This window comes from Epinephelus fuscoguttatus, linkage group LG10 (genome assembly GCF_011397635.1).
Source record: "Epinephelus fuscoguttatus linkage group LG10, E.fuscoguttatus.final_Chr_v1".
Taxonomy (NCBI): Eukaryota; Metazoa; Chordata; class Actinopteri; order Perciformes; family Serranidae; genus Epinephelus; species Epinephelus fuscoguttatus.
Genome location: NC_064761.1, coordinates 34,576,994 through 34,594,285, shown reverse-complemented (window position 1 = coordinate 34,594,285; position 17,292 = coordinate 34,576,994). Strand labels below are relative to the sequence as shown.

Here is a 17,292-nt window from a genome sequence, read left to right as displayed (position 1 = left end):
ACAGACATCATGGCAACTGATATTGTAAAACTCAAAACCTCATACACTGTGAGCAATGCATGACATATACTTTGGAGTTAAGCAAACTAAGCTGTAGTGATCTGTCTTACAGCTCAACAGGAAAACAACAACAATCAGACAGCAGAGTGTAACATTTCATCCCTGCCAATGTCCAGTGTTTACCATACACTGATTTATTTGTGTGCTTCTTTGTAGAATTCATATTTCATTGTAGAGTTGTTTGCAGGACATTGATTTGCTCAGCCCCTCCTTTCTCTGCTTTTTTTCTGTGTTTATCAGAACACAAATAAGACAAAAATTAGCTAGCCACCCCCCAGCCCCTCTACTTCACTCCCACCACCAGATGACTTTGCCAGGCAGAGAGCAAGTGGCAGCTCAAGGGTCACAGCAGCAGCACTGGGTCGAACCTGTATAATGGCAGCAACAGAAAGCTGTTTCTGCAGGGAGTCAGGGTGGTGTGAGACCAGACAATAGAGCTACAAAGAGAGAGGTTTTCTTTATACACCCATGGATTAGACCCCTGGCACTGGCTGATTTCAAGTTGTTGCAGCAGCCAACTGAAGGACTGTGGCGTGACACTCTGCAGCAGTTCAATTTAGGACTAGATGTTACAATCGCTTGATGCACATACTTGAGACTATGATTGGGAGTTATAGTGCCATCTGGGGGTTTCCAAGTGGGAGCCAGAGGTTAAGGTTAGATAGATAGAAAAGTAGGGAAGAGCACATTTACATAGAAAAGTAATAAGGGGTATAGGTAAGGCAGAGCCAAGGAAAGACGTCTTTGCGGACTGAACTCTACCCTGCCGGACCGGGCCGTACACTTTACCTCCCCCTACTCCCTCATTTTGACAAGGGAAGAGAAAAGAAACTAACAAGAGAAAAACGTACCTAACTTTAATTTAGGTGGAGTTTCACTGGTCAATTGTTTTTGCACATACTTGCTATTGTGAGTAATAGTTGGATTCATGCTGAACAGTACCCTTTCTTACATAACAGTGCTAAAAAATTCTAATGTCATAAAATTTGTTTCTTTTTCTCTATTTGTGTCTTTACTCTCACATTGTTCCTTCTCTTTCAGGAGATAGTGGTCTGCAGGAAGTTTTAGATGAACATAAGATCAGTCTGAGGAGGAGATGTGAACATGTGACTGAAGGAAGTGATGAAACAGGAAGTGAAACCCTCCTCAACAGGATCTACACTGAGCTCTACATCACAGAGGGACAGAGTGAAGAGGTTAATACCCAACATGAGGTGACACAGCTTGAGACAGCTTACAAGAGGACCCTCCATGACACTCCAATCAAGTGTCACGAAATCTTTAAAGATTTACCTGACCAACAGAAACACATCAGAGTCGTTCTGACGAACGGTGTCGCTGGCATTGGAAAAACCTTCTTAGTGCACAAGTTCACTCTGGACTGGGCAGAGGGTTTGGAAAACCAAGATATCAGTGTGGTGATTCTGCTTTCGTTCAGGGAGCTGAACTTGATCAAAGATGAGCAGTACAGTCTTCTCACTCTGCTCCATGTTTTCCATCCAACATTACAGAAGGTCACAGCAGAGGAGCTCGCTGTCTGTAAAGTTCTGTTCATCTTTGATGGCCTGGATGAAAGCAGACTGTCACTGGATTTCCACAACAATGAGGTTGTGACTGATGTCACACAGAAGTCATCAGTCAACGTGCTGCTGACAAACCTCATCAAGGGGAATCTGCTTCCCTCGGCTTTCATCTGGATAACTTCCCGACCTGCAGCAGCCAATCAGATCCCTCCTGCATGTGTTGACAGGGTAACAGAAGTACGAGGCTTCACTGACGCTCAGAAGGAGGAGTACTTCAGGAGGAGAGTCAGTGATGAGGAGCTGTCCAGCAGAATGATTTCACACATCAGGACATCCAGGAGCCTCCACATCATGTGTCTAATCCCAGTCTTCTGCTGGATCACTGCTACAGTTCTGGATCACATGTTGACTACAGAGCAGAGAGGAGAGCTGCCCAAGACCCTGACTGACCTGTACTCACACTTCCTGCTGGTTCAGACTAAGAGGAAGAAGCAGAAATATGATGAGGGACATGAGACGAGTCCACAGGAGCTGACGGAGGCAGACAGGGAAGTTCTTCTGAAGCTGGGGAGGCTGGCATTTGAACATCTGGAGAAAGGAAACATCATGTTCTACCAAGAAGACCTGGAGCGCTGTGGTCTTGATGTCACAGAAGCCTCGGTGTTCTCAGGAGTTTGTACAGAGATCTTCAAAAGAGAGTGTGTGATCTTCCAGCAAACAGTCTACTGCTTCGTTCATCTGAGCATTCAAGAGTTCCTGGCTGCAGTCTACGTGTTCCACTGTTTCACCAACAGGAAGACAGCGGTACTGGAGGACTTCCTGGGGAAGGACCAAGATAACTACACATACCTGGAAGACGTCCTGAAGAGAGCCACAGAGAAATCCCTCAAAAGTAAAAATGGTCACCTAGACCTGTTTGTCCGTTTCCTTCATGGCCTTTCTCTGGAGTCCAACCAGAGACTATTGGGAGGCCTGCTGGGTCATACAGACAACAGTCCAGAAATCATCCAGAGAGCCATCAACAACCTGAAGAAGATGAACATGTACAGGATCTCTCCAGAGAGAAGCATCAACATCTTTCACTGTCTGCTGGAGATGAATGACCACTCAGTACATCATGAGATCCAAGAGTTCCTGAAGTCAGAGCACAGATCGGAGAATAAACTCTCTGAGATCCACTGCTCAGCTCTGGCCTACATGCTGCAGATGTCAGAGGAGGTTCTGGATGAGTTGGACCTGAAGAGGTACAACACAACAGAGGAGGGACGATGGAGACTGATTCCAGCTGTGAGGAACTGCAGAAAGGCTCTGTGAGTCCAGATGTGATTAATATCATGAATAATTGTAGATTAGTAGTTTAGTTCTTCAAATATACAAACTATAAAATTCTTATTATTCTTAAAATGCGTTCCATTTGTTTATTACAAAAATGATGTGTGTGTGTCGTATTTTGTCACAAATGTTCTTGAGCTGTTTCAACTGTGTAAAAACTGTAGATTTGTCGGTTGTGTTTATAGCTGTCAAGTTAATGAACACAGTTATTCTATTTATTTCTAATAATTGTTACATTTTACAGTATTTGGAGGCGGCATGTGAACCTGGTAAAACAAATGAAGAATTTTAAAGGTTGTGGTTGAGGTTTTCTCACAGCAGCATTTCACCCCAACATGTAGCAGTATTTTATGGTTATCAGTGCAGTAAAGTTATTATTACACAAGTAGGTCCTGAAGGTGATTTATATAATCAGATATGCAGACAGATTTTTTTTTTATATCCTTTTTTTTACGTAATGGTTTTTCAACCACTTTATAGGAGGCACGGTGGATGTTAGGGAATGCCACACCCCCTTTTTTAAGGAAAATAGACCAAACAAACAAAAAAAACCCTCAAATTATGGGATCTACTTAACACTGTTTAAATAACATATATTTTCTAAAAAAAAAAATTATAAGTTGCTTTTAAATCACTTGTAATTCTTCATGTCCTTTTTTACATTTAACTACTTTCAATCTAACAAAACAGGATATGTCAAACTATTTTGTGTTTCGGAAATTGCATGAAGTAAATATTAAGTGTTTTCTGCCATAATAACATATCTTTTAATATATGTGTCATGACAGACTTTCTGGCTGTGGAATCTCAGAGGCTCACTGTGAAGTCGTGGCCTCAGCTCTGAAGTCACACCCCTCCCATCTGAGAGAGCTGGAGGTGAGTGGAAATGACTTGAAGGATTCAGGAGTGAAGCAGCTGTGTTCTGGACTGGAGAGTCCAAACTGTAGACTGGAGACTCTGAGGTTAGTTCAGTATATATTCAGTTCAGATCCTTGATTGAGGTTACAGCATTTCACTTTTTGTCAGTTCAAATTAACACAAAAAATGTGTGCTCTAGATAAAGGATCAGCGCTCAGTGAATAACCTCCTAAGCCCTATGCTAAGTTATTATGGCAAGGCTTAACTATACAGACCAGTGAGCAGTGATAACGAACAAGTTTTGGGGTCATCAGGTGGGAACCTACTTTCACCAGTGTTTCGTCTAGTTGGTCCCACGACAGCTTCCAGGAGGCTAGACAGTGATCTCTGCCGTCCCAGAGACACTCCCCTAATGCCAGCTCTCACTGCTCCCCTCCCCGCACCCACCCAATAACCTCCTTTATCTTACTTACACATGGCTTTCTCAGCCCAAACAACACTGCCACCTTCAACAAACCCAGGCTCCGTTTATGTGAGCTCCAGATAGTGACCGTGGCGATACTACCTTTCCTAGCACATTCACCGTACTCTATTTCACACGCTACATAGCATAACTCCAATATAAACTAAAGTTAAAGGAGATAGATAAACTCACAAGATCATCAAACACACTCACCTTGCAGCATGATCTCAAAACAAATCCTAGTTTTCCACCCTCGCTGCTCAGCTTCTGCTCCTAAGTCTGCATACCTAAACTTTTTTCTTTCATAGGCTTCTTCCACTGAGTCTTCCCAAGGAACTGTCAGCTCAATGAAATAAACTATCCGTTGACTCACTGACCACAACACTGTCAGGCCTCTGATTGGTACAAACTATTTCCTGGTGAACAACAATCTTTACCCCTAAATCTACTTGCATTTCCCAATCACAAGCACCTTCTAGGCCTTGCCTCCTTACTAACTTATTTCTTCTGTATTTCTCCCCCTCACAGACAAACTGAATTGCTAAACTCCTACTCTTAAAACCTTCTGAATTCACCTGTCTTCGTTTCCCTTCGATTCCTGCAGCTAAACTTTTCAGCACCTGGTTATGTTGCCATGTATATCGGCCTTGTGACAAGCTAACTTTACAGCCTGACAAAATATGCTTTAAGGTTGCGGTACCTGAACACAATGGGCATGATGGGTCCTCATTTACCCACAGTTTTAGGTTCTGGGGGGTTGGTTACACCATATGTATCCCCTACCAGGAATCTAATATGATTCTCCTCCATACTCCACAGGTCCCTCCAACTAAGCTTCCTCTTCTCTACACTTTCCCAATTCAACCACTGTCCCTGTTTAGCCTGGGCCACTACCCTGGCACCCCTTAATATCTCCTCCTGTCTACGTATCTGTTCCACAACCAGCTTTCTTTTATCTTGGGGACCTACTTTATTCCATACCGGTCTGCCTGAGCCAAGCCCCAGGCCTCCCTGGCCAAACTGAACATTACCTACAATCTCTGCATGCCTAAGAGCTGCCTCTGCCTCCTGAACTGCCGATCTTGGGTTCCATTTTTTCCCCTTGGTTGGATTTGGAACCACACTCCTAACTACCACGTCCTTACTCCCAGATAACAAGAGCTCTGTCCTGACCTTGGTACATTTACAGTCCTCTGTTAAACTAGATAGTGGCAGCTGAAGTATCCCTTTTCCATACAATGCGACACTACTTAGACACCTAGGAGCGCCCAACCACTTCCTAATATAGGAGCTAACTGACCTTTCAATTCTCTCCACAACAGTTATTGGAATTTCATAAACTGACAATGGCCACATTAACCTAGGATATAGCCCAAACTGCAAACACCACAACTTCAACTTTCCTGGAAGTTCTGATTTATCTATTTTATCCAATCCTTCTGCCACATCTTTTCTAAATTTCACCACCTGTTCCTCATCATTCAACTCTACATTGTACCACCTACCTAAGCTCTTTACTGACTTTTCCCTAATTGATGGGATTTCCTCATCATCTATGACAAACTTCCTACCACTTAACTTCCCTCTACGTATTGAGATGCTTCTAGATTTACTGGGCTTGATCTTCATGCTGGCCCACTTGAGCTTCTTATTTACCTTCTCTAGTAGCCTCTTTGTACATGGCATTGTTGTGGTCACCAGTGTCATGTCATCCACGTAAGCTGGATGACATGACAACTGGTGGAAGATGCAACCCGTTCTGCCATCACTCCCCACCTACCACCCACTTGGAAGCCCTGATCATTACTTCCATCGCCATAGTAAATGCTAATGGAGAAATTGTACACCCTGCCATAATACCTGTTTCTAGCCTCTGCCAAACTGTTGTGAAACCTGCCGTACTTAGACACAACCTAATATCCTGAAAGTTTGCTTTTACTAAGTTAACAACTACCTGTGGCACTTTGAAGTAGTCAAACACTCAAAATGAGGCTATGCGGTACTGAACCAAATGCATTTGCAAGATCTAAAAATATTACATGCGGGGTCCCTTTTTTTAATCTTCACTGCCTGAATCTGGTGCCAGATCATCCTAGTATGCTCTAAACACCCTGCATAACCTGGTATTCCTGCCTTCTACATCATAGTATCTATTAAGCTATTCCTTTCTAAGTAGCTAGCTAATCTCTGCGCTACTACACTAAAGAAAATCATCCCCTCTACATTCAAGAGAGAAATCATCTGAAATTGGCTAAGGTCCACAGACTCCTTCTCCTTAGGAATGAGGACACTCCCTGCCCTACGCCATGCTCTTGGTATAATTTTGTTTCTCCCAAACTATTCTGAGCTGTTTCCACAAAAATGTAGGACATCAGGTGCACTTTTATAAACCTGGTAGGGAACTCCATTAGGCCCTGGGGCTGAAGAAGCCTTTGTGCGCCTGATCACCTCCTGAACTTCCGTCCACCTAGGTGGCCTGACATCCATCTTGTGCTCTATACCACCAAATGGAGGGATATCCGGTGGAAAACCTACTATCCTATTCTTCTCTAAATCTGAATATGTATTTCTCAAATATTCCTCAACCTCTAGCCTTGTTGCTTTAAGCTGCCCTCCCTTTTCCTGGCTAAACAATCCTTTAACAAACTTAAAAGGGTCCCTGAAAAAAGCTGTCCTACATATTCCTTCTTCCTCCTCTTTTTCCTGAGATGCTCTGCCCTTCTAAGAGCTGCTAGCCTGCTTCTCAACTCCTCTTGCAACACATTAATTCCCTCCCTTTCTTCTTCTGTAGCATTTTTCCACTGCTTTCTTAACTGTCTCCTTTCCTTAACTAACTTCTCTATTTCTCTTTGCCGCCTAGACTTACCTGACTGTACCCTTTCACTCCTCTTTCTCTCATGCACCCCAAACCTCTCTGCACTATATGAGTAAATTATATCTCCCATCTTTTCTAACTTTTCTATTGCATTTCCTCTCAGCCTGCTTAAGATTACTGACAAATCTCTATTATCTCCCATTCTTTACTGTCATTTGCCCTAGGCCATCTAACTCTAACTTTTTGCTCCATGGTTCTCTCTCTGACTGGCCTGCTAACCTCAGTGTCACCTGCACCCCCTCTTACTACCTCCTCCTCCTCCTCCTCCTCCTCCTCTATCCTGTGAACTGTGGTTTTCTACCTGTCGCTGGACTTCATCCGACTCGACTGACTTCTTAGGAAGCACTGATCAATGCGGCTACTCTGCCCTTTCTTTGTCACACACTTCTTCTTTCCCTGATGAGTTCTGAGGCCTTTTATTGATGTTACTTTCTGCCAGCCGCAAGGACAAACCTGAAGCATCCTGTTCTCGATTGTACTACTTTTGTCCTCTCCAGATGCGCTTGCCTTGCCCTGAGTGCTGCTAATTCTAGCCCTGGGTGATAGATCTGTGTCCCCATCCTTCACTGAGTCACAGGTCCAATGCATAGTCATGTCCGGTCCAATGTCTGTTACTGTGTAATCCAAATCCAAATTTTCTGTCTTTCCAAATGGCTGAAAAAACAGTAACAAAAGTAAAGATTGATGATTTAGAATGACATCATCAAGTTTGAGATTCATCAAAGCAAAATTAAAGATTCCTCAGGTTCTTAGTTATTCTTGTTTTCATGTCAACATTAACTAATTATTTGAAGTCACAGAACTTTAGATTGCAACTAAAAGCGTATAAATAGTCTGCACTGGAAACATTTTTGTGTTGAAGGACATGTTCATATTTTTTAAGTCCATGTCAATACAATACTCAGGTGTCCACATGTACATTATATGACTTTGCCAGGCATAAGCCTCAAGGGGGTCATGCATTTGAATCCCACAAACAACTGGACCAGCCTCATATAATCATTCCTTCTTTCCATACTGTCTGTGAAACAATCCCTTTATAACCTGACTCCAATGTTATGAGATGGAGGACAAATTCCACAGTCTTCTCCTGTGTAAATGTTCAGATTAAACTAATCCGAGACTTCAGCAGTCTGAGTGACACAGTCAGTATTTTGTGTTTTACAGTGTTTCCCTGTTGAGCTGCAGTGGAGGAATAGTAGAGGAATTTGGTGCTAAATAGTCTGTAACTCTGGTAGACACCGATTTGATTTGACAAACTCAGACTGCTGAAGCTTCATATTAGTTTCAGCTGAACTCATGTGGTCATTTCTTACAGTGTAGCTCTGTTAGGAAGGGACCACTTCACACTCAGGAGGAATAATTACTGCCACCAATAACTCTTCCAATGTGCACATGGCTGTTGTTTTAAGACAGACTGATCCAACATGTCTGGTTTGATATTGATCCTGTGTTGACATGCATATGTATTTTATATCCATAAAAAAATACATTCCCATTTGTTCATATTTTTATTTTACTTTTTTTGTTTTAAAGTTTATAGGCTAAAGCAGAAATCTCTCTGTCTCTCTCTCTCTCTCTCACACACACACACACACACACACACACACACTCACTCACTCACTCACTCACTCACTCACTCACTCACACAGATCAAATCATGATCCATAATAACACAATGACAAAGTCACTCTACTTATTTTAGGGAAACGCTCATTGATTCAGACATAGTAATGTTGAACTACACATTTAAAACCTGAACACATCTGATTGTATCATTAATGACTTTATCTACATTATTCATTCTTTATTCAGGTTGAGTTCCTGCAGTTTGTCAGAGATCAGCTGTGATTCTCTGGCTTTAGCTCTGAGGTCAAACCCCTCCCATCTTAGAGAGCTGCAGCTGAGCTATAACAACCTACAGGACTCAGGAGTGAAGCTGCTGTGTGATTTTCTGGAAAGTCCACATTGTAGGCTGGAAACTCTGAGGTCAGACACCATATTTTGCTCCTGTGATGAGATGAATATGATGTGAAAGTTGTGGTGGCACTAAACTGCATACACAAGGCTGATATTTTACTGATCCACATTGAGAATCTTCATGCTTAAATCAATTTTCTTCTTCAGTGGGTTAATCCATTGACTGTGGCAGAGCAATGTTGAGCTAAATCCTCAATATAAGAAGACACATCACTGGATAATTTACTCTGAACCTGTTAAACATTTGGGGCTCTAGTTTCGCAGACCGGGCGAGGCGGGCTTCGCCAACTGGGTGTGGCCAGACGGATTTTGCAAGTTTGGCACACCGTGCACCTGGTGCAGCTACTCCTCTTTCCCACCTTCGTCCCTCCTACCTGCGCAAGTTGGAAAGAGGGAGGAGAGAAGGCATGGAGTGGGTTTTACACACATCACACCAATCAAATGAGCCCCTCTCCTCGCCCTTAAATGCGCTGCGTGAAGGCGTAATGAGAGTTTACTCAATTCGCCATGGCAGAAGAGAGCAGCAGCGTCAGACGGCCAAACTTCTCCCAGGAGGAAACTGATGTTTTGTTCCGGGACGTCCAAGCTCGCAGTGTCCGAATATACGGAACTGCGAGCAGACCTCCACGGGCTGATGATGCAAAGGTAGCCTGGGAGGAGGTCACCACAATTGTAAATCAATGTTGCGTTTCTCTCGTGCGCGTGTGCGCTCTCTCTTTGTCTCTCGCAGTCTCACTCTGTTTCTTTTCTTTTGACTTTTCTAAGATGATAGTTGCTGAATATATACTCCCTATCTGATGCTGTGGTTGTTTGTGGTTGGCTGAGAGGGATGTGAACTCATTAGTTTGCAACTGTGTTAATCAAAGCAGGTTGGGTTTCCATTACGCGTGCCAAACATGCCAAACGGTGCCAATCCCCTTTGATCTGACATCAGATGTGATGGGACAGTCGATATAGAGATACATTTATGTGCTGATTGCAGATAGTTGCATTGAATAGTGTTTTTTTGGGTATTTATTGCATTGTTAATGTGCCTGATATTCTGGAAACCTGTCTGTGAGGTTTTGGTGACGTGTGCGTACTGTCCGCCGGTCAGCCAAACTTTGGTTTACACCGGCTGCGCTCCACCTGCGCTGACAGTCGACCTGGTTTCAGCTGGCGAGCTTTTAGCGCAGCTTTGGCGAAGCCTTTTGGCACGAAACTGTCACTGCGCCAAGGTGGATCTGTCGACACCTTCCCCTGCTGCGCCGCCACACCCACCTCAGCGCACCTTGGTCTGCCAAACTACCAAACTGAGCGCGCCTCGGGTTGCACTGCTCAAAACTAGCTCTGCGCGGGGTTCGCCACCCTGCGCTGCGCCGGGAAACTAGAGCCCTTGATTTTAACTTAAATTTACCCTCGTTATTCTTTAAATAAGTCATTTGTGTGTGTTTGCACAATATGAGTTTGTGATGATGGAGAGGTGACATCACTATGTCTTTATTGAAGTAGCAGCACATTGTCATTAATATTAATGAGAGCTTCTTTTCACTTTTTGTATTTTATAGTTGTTAACCTGCATCCTATTGAGTTCAGGTGTTTTAGGTTTCCATTTTCTAATCTTTTACATTCTAAGCCGTCTTCAGGTCTGAACACATTATTTAACACTGAATGATTTCAAGCAAGAACATTGTCTTCTCAAGGGACATCATTTATTCTTTATTCAGATTTATCTCCTGCAGTTTGTCAGAGATCAGCTGTGTTTCACTGGTCTCAGCTCTAAAGTCCGACCCCTCCCATCTGAGAAACCTGCAGCTGAGTGGAAACGACCTACAGGACTCAGGAGTGAAGCTGTTGTGTGATTTTCTGGAGAAGCCACACTGCAGACTGGAGACTATGGGGTCAGTTTGTTGACTGTTACTCTTAGAGATCTTCTATATTTAATTACCAATTGAACCTGATTTATGTACATATTTAACATATATCTTTAGAAATGTACATTACTATGTGTTAATATTTTAATTTTTCTTGTATAAATTTAGTCAAAACAGACTTCTGTTTCTTAAAGAAACTATGGCAAATGTCGACTGTTAGTTGTTAAAGTAAATTGACATTTATAATTTTTGGTTAATGGTCACATCTGTACACAGAAGATCCTCTGAGCTAATATTTGTTTTAAATTGATAAAGTTTATATGCTGATGTGGGAATAGTTCTCTTCTTAGTGTGTTTTGAGAAATAATGTCTGATCATTGATAATGATCCCTCAGGACATATAAACTCACACAGACGCACACACACAGACACACAGACACACGCACACACACGCACACACACACACACACTCACACACACACACACACACACACACACACACACACACACACACACACACAGATCAAAGCATATTTCCAAATGCACCTGTTGGAAGGATTTGACTGACTTGAGCAACATCAGCAGCATGTTATTAATCTGTGTTGACATGAATATGTGAATGAATGTTGTGGTGACATTTGGATGATGTCTGTAGATAGCTGATGTTATGATGATCCACAATAACACTATAAGAACTTCACTTTACTAATTTTAGGGAAAAGCTCATTGCTTAGGACATAGTAATGGTGAGCTACACATTTAAAACCTGAACACATCTTATTGTATCATTAATGACTTTTATTTACATCTCTGATTCTTTATTCAGATTGAAGTACTGCAGTTTGTCAGAGATCAGCTGTGTTTCTCTTGCATCAGCTCTGAAGTCCAACCCCTCCCATCTTAGAGAGCTGGATCTGAGCTACAACTACCTGCAGGACTCAGGAGTGAAGCTGCTGTGTGATTTCCTGGAAAGTCCATACTGTAGGCTGGAGACTCTGAGGTCAGTTTGTTACTGTTACAGATATTATACATATAATTACAATTTAGCCTAATTTCCATAGAGACCTCACTTATATCCATTAAAATTTCCATTTCCATTTGTTCATATTTTCATTTGTTGTCACGGACTTTTGTTTCTAAACTATAGAAAATGTCCATTGTTGCTGTTAGTTACAAATTTCTTTATTTCTTTTTTTTGTAATGAAAAAAGAGTTTTATTATCTACAACTGTGTGTAATTTATTCTTTATTCAGACTGACTTGGTGCAGTTTATCAGAGATCAGTTGCATCTCTCTGGCCTCAGCTCTGAAGTCCAACCCCTCCCACCTGAGAGAGCTGGAGCTGAGTCACAACAAGCTGCAGGATTCAGATGTGAAGCCGCTCTCTGATCTTTTGGCGAGTCCACACTATAGACTGGAGACTCTGAGGTCAGTAGGGGGTTGGAGTCAGTATTTGCTGGTTTCATTAACATTGTACTGAACACATTTTGTATCAAAGCAAAGGTCCAGTATTTTCTGAAAACCTCCAACATTCTCAGTGGCTGTGAGTGGAGAATGGTGACAGGCTTCAGGATTGGACAGAGAGACAGAGAGAGAGAGAGAGACCATTCAGCCATTTGGATCAGGCAGAAATTTGTTGTGATCATGTGTTTACGTTAATGTGATGTTGAAGACTTACGATCCACTAAAGTTAGGCATGATACAAGATGAATGCTCCACTTCTGGTCTGAACAGGACTGAAGTCCCTGCTGGTCTTTATACTGGATGTGCTGCATCACTGACTGACAGCTGATTTATGACTTCTGTTGTCTGTCTTCTTCTCTCATCAGCTGGAGGTGAACTCTAGATGTAGAGTAACATGGTCTATTCAGAGTGTCATCATCATCAGTGTATCACTGACTGCTCTGTCCTTCAACACCGAAACTCCTCCACGCCATCCCCTCTCTGACCAAATGCTTCTGTGTGATAAAACTGAAATGTATGTTGGAAGTGAGATTACTCATTTTGTTCCTCTTTGTTGGTCGTTTGCTATGTCCTGACTTGTACACGTGCATAATCATGTTTTTATCTGAATGATACTTTGCTTTAACCCTGTAAAACAAAAGATTGATAAATTGCAGAATTCAATTTTAGTTTCAACTGTTAACCCCTCGTCTAACATGTAGCCATACTGCCATCTTGTGGAGGAGTTAAGAAGAGTTACTGCAAGGAAGTCAACTTTATAATTTGAATGAAGATATAATTGGGAATTATTAATCAACTTGTTTGCATGAATATGTGTTTCTTCATTTTGTTTTTCATTATATATTGTCATTGAGTTAATCTAGAGTGTGTGTATTTGACGTAGGCTAGCTGATACCATGGCATAATAATTGTATTTTGATTTAATGTTAATCTCTATGTTTAATTGGATGATCAGTGGGAAGAGTATGTGTCCCTCGCATGTAACATATCAAAGTATACGACCTCTTATAAGAAATGCATTAAGTTTCCTCCAAAATAACACAGAGACTATTTTTCATCACGAGAGGAGCCTCCCTGATCAAATCCGCCCACTTTGGCCAGTCAAATACAAGTGCGCTCGGCGCGGCTCGAGTCAGTCTTCTTACAGTTTTTTTTTAGTTTTTCAGTTAGTCTTGTAGTCTTCTGTTAGTCTCCTTGCTGTTTCTTCTTGCTGTTAGTTCTGTCGTGCTTATTCGTGTTTTACCTTCTTGTCGTGCGTAATTTTTATTACTCTCTAGTCTCTTTTGTGTTATGCTCTTTCATTTTTACATTATTTAGCTCATGCGTAACTCTTTTGTGCTCACGATCAAAGTTATTTTGAACTTTTAAATTTTGTCGATCCAGTTTTCTTTTATCTCCAGTGTTTTCAACATTTTTGCACGTAATAATAACTAATAACACTAATAACACTTGCCACAGTGGTCCTTGTGCCAAGCCCAAAGGCTTTCTGCAGCGTAAACCAACCAACTGGGGTACCCACAGGACATCGCAAACTCAACCGCTCCAACTCTGCTGTGAGACAGCTGTTCCATTCTGCTGGAAAGACCAGGAGCTGCGAAGCAACAGTCCGGGGCCCGGAGTGAGGTCGAGCAGGAGGCTTAGTTAATTATCCTGATTTTAATTTAGGTTTCATTACGTGAAGGGTTTTGCACATTCCTGCGTTTCCAGAGTTATTCATTTGATTAGTCGCTTCCCTCGAGTCAAAGCTTCAAAGCAGGACTCCACAAACCAATGGGTGACATCACAGTAGCGTCATCCATTATTTAAACAGTCTATGGTTCTGCCCAGGCAGAAACATCAAGCCCTCAGGAACGTCACCTAGCCTTGCCTCCAACTTTCTCCAGCAGCCACTCGCAGTATTGCAAAGAAAAATCCCCTGCAGCCCAAAAAGCATTTTCCCCATAGACTCACATAATGACTGGATTCACTGATATGACACTGCAGGTGATTTTTCATGAGGACACCCATAACAATTTTATTCCATTTTTTTCTTTTTCTTTTCTTTTTGTCATTTAACTGACGTGACAGTTTGTGATCTGTCTTTGCCAGCAGTGTCTCATCCTTTGGTAGCGATGACTAAAGTTTACCGAGCCTGTCATCGGTTTGCAGCTATCGCTTTAATTTATGTTTTTGCTTATTGTGTCTCAGTGTGGAGAAATTATATGGGGTTTTATTCACCTTAAGAGAAGTTAACTTTCAATATGACACAAATGACATGGTGGGTTTTGAAGCTTAAGTATGACGCATTTTACTCAGTTATTTACCTTTAACACAGTTTGACAAAACCACATAAATTCATCCTCATCACTGGTGTCACTGTCCATAAAGTTGCACATGGCAGCTTCTCTAGCCTCCACCTCGGCACAGGTTGGATGATCCTCCTTCAAGTCACACACATTAACCACCTGTAGATCCTGTCCTGTGTCCTCCAGTACTATTCTGTAATTCACAGGATCTACCCTCTCAACAATGCCAACCATAGCTGTCAAGTCTCACGTTTTGGCAGGGAAACTACCATATTTTACCCCTCTTTCCCACCGTCCTCCCGTATTAGTATTTTCCTGTAAATCTCCCGTATTATAATAAGTACTTAAATATAACAAAAAAACAGTATTTCAAATGAAACAACAACATCAACAACAAAACAAACTCTAAGGGGCTGTCCACACCAACGCGGATATTTATAAAACCGTGACTCTTTGCTCACGGTCTGGCTTTTCATCCACACGTAACTGCACTTCTGGGCCCCTGTAACCGGAGTTATTTGTAACCGGAGTCCAGGATGAACTTTTAGGAAAAGTCCGGTGTCAGCAGTCATGTGTGGACAGGATAACCGCAGTTATTTTGTCTTGTCTCCATTGTATGACGTCACAGTGTGCGACGTAAACAGAAAACAGCTGTGTTATTACCCGATCCAGTGTGTGCGAGAGACGATTTGAGGATGGACCTAAACAAAATACTGCTGCTGTTTAGCAGTATATCAGCACTTTGTGGCTGTATCATACAACTAACGCTACTCAACCACATCCAGCAACAGAGGCGCAAGAGTGTGCTATTACGGAGACTGCTCCTGCTGTTGTTGTTTTTTCCGGTAATGACATTTTACTGCCTTCTGATTGGCTACAATGGCCTTACAGTTAGGAGTTATATCGCCACCTACTGCTGTGGTGTATTACATTGCTTGATAGTGGAATTTGCGGTGTCATGTGGACGGAGGTATTTTTATTACACTGCTTGTATGGACGCAGGTTTTTTTAAAACTGGAGGCCAAAAAAGTTCGGTTTTAAAAATACCTGTGCTTGTGTGGACTAGGCCTAAGGCACTGGGCGGGTGTATGCATTGTTAAATGAACACCTGTTTGATACTTAGTTTTTGTACATTTAACAGGTGTTCTGATTGAACATTTGCCCTTTTAGAGCAGGTATTCCATTTCTGACATGTTCTTTTTTCTGTCTGAGTGCAGTCAGAGCAGTTTCTCTTCTGAGGCAGTTTGCACTGTAAGATGAAATCCTATCCGACTGTCCCGATCTCTGTTTCCGTCCACTTTCTTCTGCTCATTGAATTAATTAATTAATTAAAATTAACTCACTCATTCCCGAGAACTAGACAATACTTTGTTTTTTTTTGAGCTTTTGATTTTTCACTCTTTAATTAGGCTGGAAAAGTTTAAAGATAACACGCTTCTTCTCCTTCCCATTCTGTGCTGCTGTCAAATATTTGTTCTCCTGTAGATCACTGTTCTGTAGTGAGGTTTAAATGGTTCTGGATGTGCAGAGTAGAAGCTGCTCTGACACAGCGACACACTGAGGATGATTTATCTATCTTAGAGTTGTTCAGTTACATATGAAGTTAACAGAGTGCTGAAGAGAAAATAGTCTTTTGGGAGATAGTTTGGTTCATTTACATCAAATTCAGCTTTCTAAAAACATGTTTCTTTTCTTTGGACCTGAAATGCAAGGCTTATTTTGTATTTCATCTTGTTGTTACAGAACCCTTTAATTTAACCTGTGATCCAGCTAAATGCTTTAATTTCTGTTGGTTCAGAAATAAAATTTAATTTTTCTCTAATGGAAATCCTCACAGCCTCCCTCCATTTCTAATGGGCTTACAGATGTGATGTTCTTTCCCCAGCTTGAGAAAGTTAAATATTCTCTGTTTGTTTTTTAAAGACATAAGGTGGGAAAGCAATTCAGCATCTGTCTTCGCTCACACCAGGGAGCTGGTAAACCTGAATCTGACAGAGTTTGAGGGAGACAGTGTGATTTGATGCCAGACTAGCTTACTTGTTGTTCGGATTAACGGTGGGTTATTGCCAAAGTTAGACTGGCTGTATTGAGATGTTTTAAAAGTGTACAATACCAAGGCTTAGGGCAAAACATGATCACTACCTGTCTGTCCATGAAGACAGGTCACAAGGAGATGTGATGCTGCTCTGTGGGGTGCTCGATTTAAGTGCGTTAACTGTGGTGACTGTGACAAGGGACAGTTAAAACTCAAATACAGTTGTCAGGTGTTACAGCACACTTTTAATGTAGAATTGATGCCATGGGCCAAATTTAAAAAGTAAAATATTAAAGTAGAAAAAGAAAAAGAACTAGTGTGTTGCTTGTTCAACAGGTGTTTGATACATTTTTGTTGTAGTTATAATGAGCACCGATGTCACTGACTCCAGTTAAATATATCCTAAAATCTGTATAAGTCCCTTCGCTGTGAGTGTGTGTGAGTGTGTGTGTGTGTGTGTGTGTGTGTGTAGAGTGCAGCCCTGCCCTCCTGCAAACAGGCAGTGACACAGAAAAGAGAAGCAGCACCCTGACTGACTGCTGTTGCTTTTTATTTCTTATGTTAA

The 17,292-nt window shown here is 41.9% G+C and overlaps 1 protein-coding gene across 3 annotated transcripts in view; it reads left to right on the top strand.

The window, feature by feature from the left end:
• Window positions 1–16,514, top strand: part of LOC125896426 (NACHT, LRR and PYD domains-containing protein 12-like) — a 37,666-nt gene extending 21,152 nt beyond the window's left edge. For 2 of the 3 annotated variants that reach the window (XM_049588988.1, XM_049588986.1), the window contains 7 exons: window positions 1,102–2,893; window positions 3,704–3,877; window positions 8,927–9,100; window positions 10,798–10,971; window positions 11,771–11,944; window positions 12,198–12,371; window positions 12,773–16,514. In XM_049588988.1, the coding sequence (XP_049444945.1) occupies window positions 1,102–2,893; window positions 3,704–3,877; window positions 8,927–9,100; window positions 10,798–10,971; window positions 11,771–11,944; window positions 12,198–12,371; window positions 12,773–12,782 (2,672 nt within the window). In that variant the 3' untranslated portion in view covers window positions 12,783–16,514. Of the gene's footprint in view, window positions 1–1,101; window positions 2,898–3,703; window positions 3,878–8,926; window positions 9,101–10,797; window positions 10,972–11,770; window positions 11,945–12,197; window positions 12,372–12,772 lie in introns of those variants that run through there. The other variant, XM_049588990.1, reaches the window with a different exon arrangement.
• The last annotated feature ends 778 nt before the right edge of the window (window positions 16,515–17,292 follow it).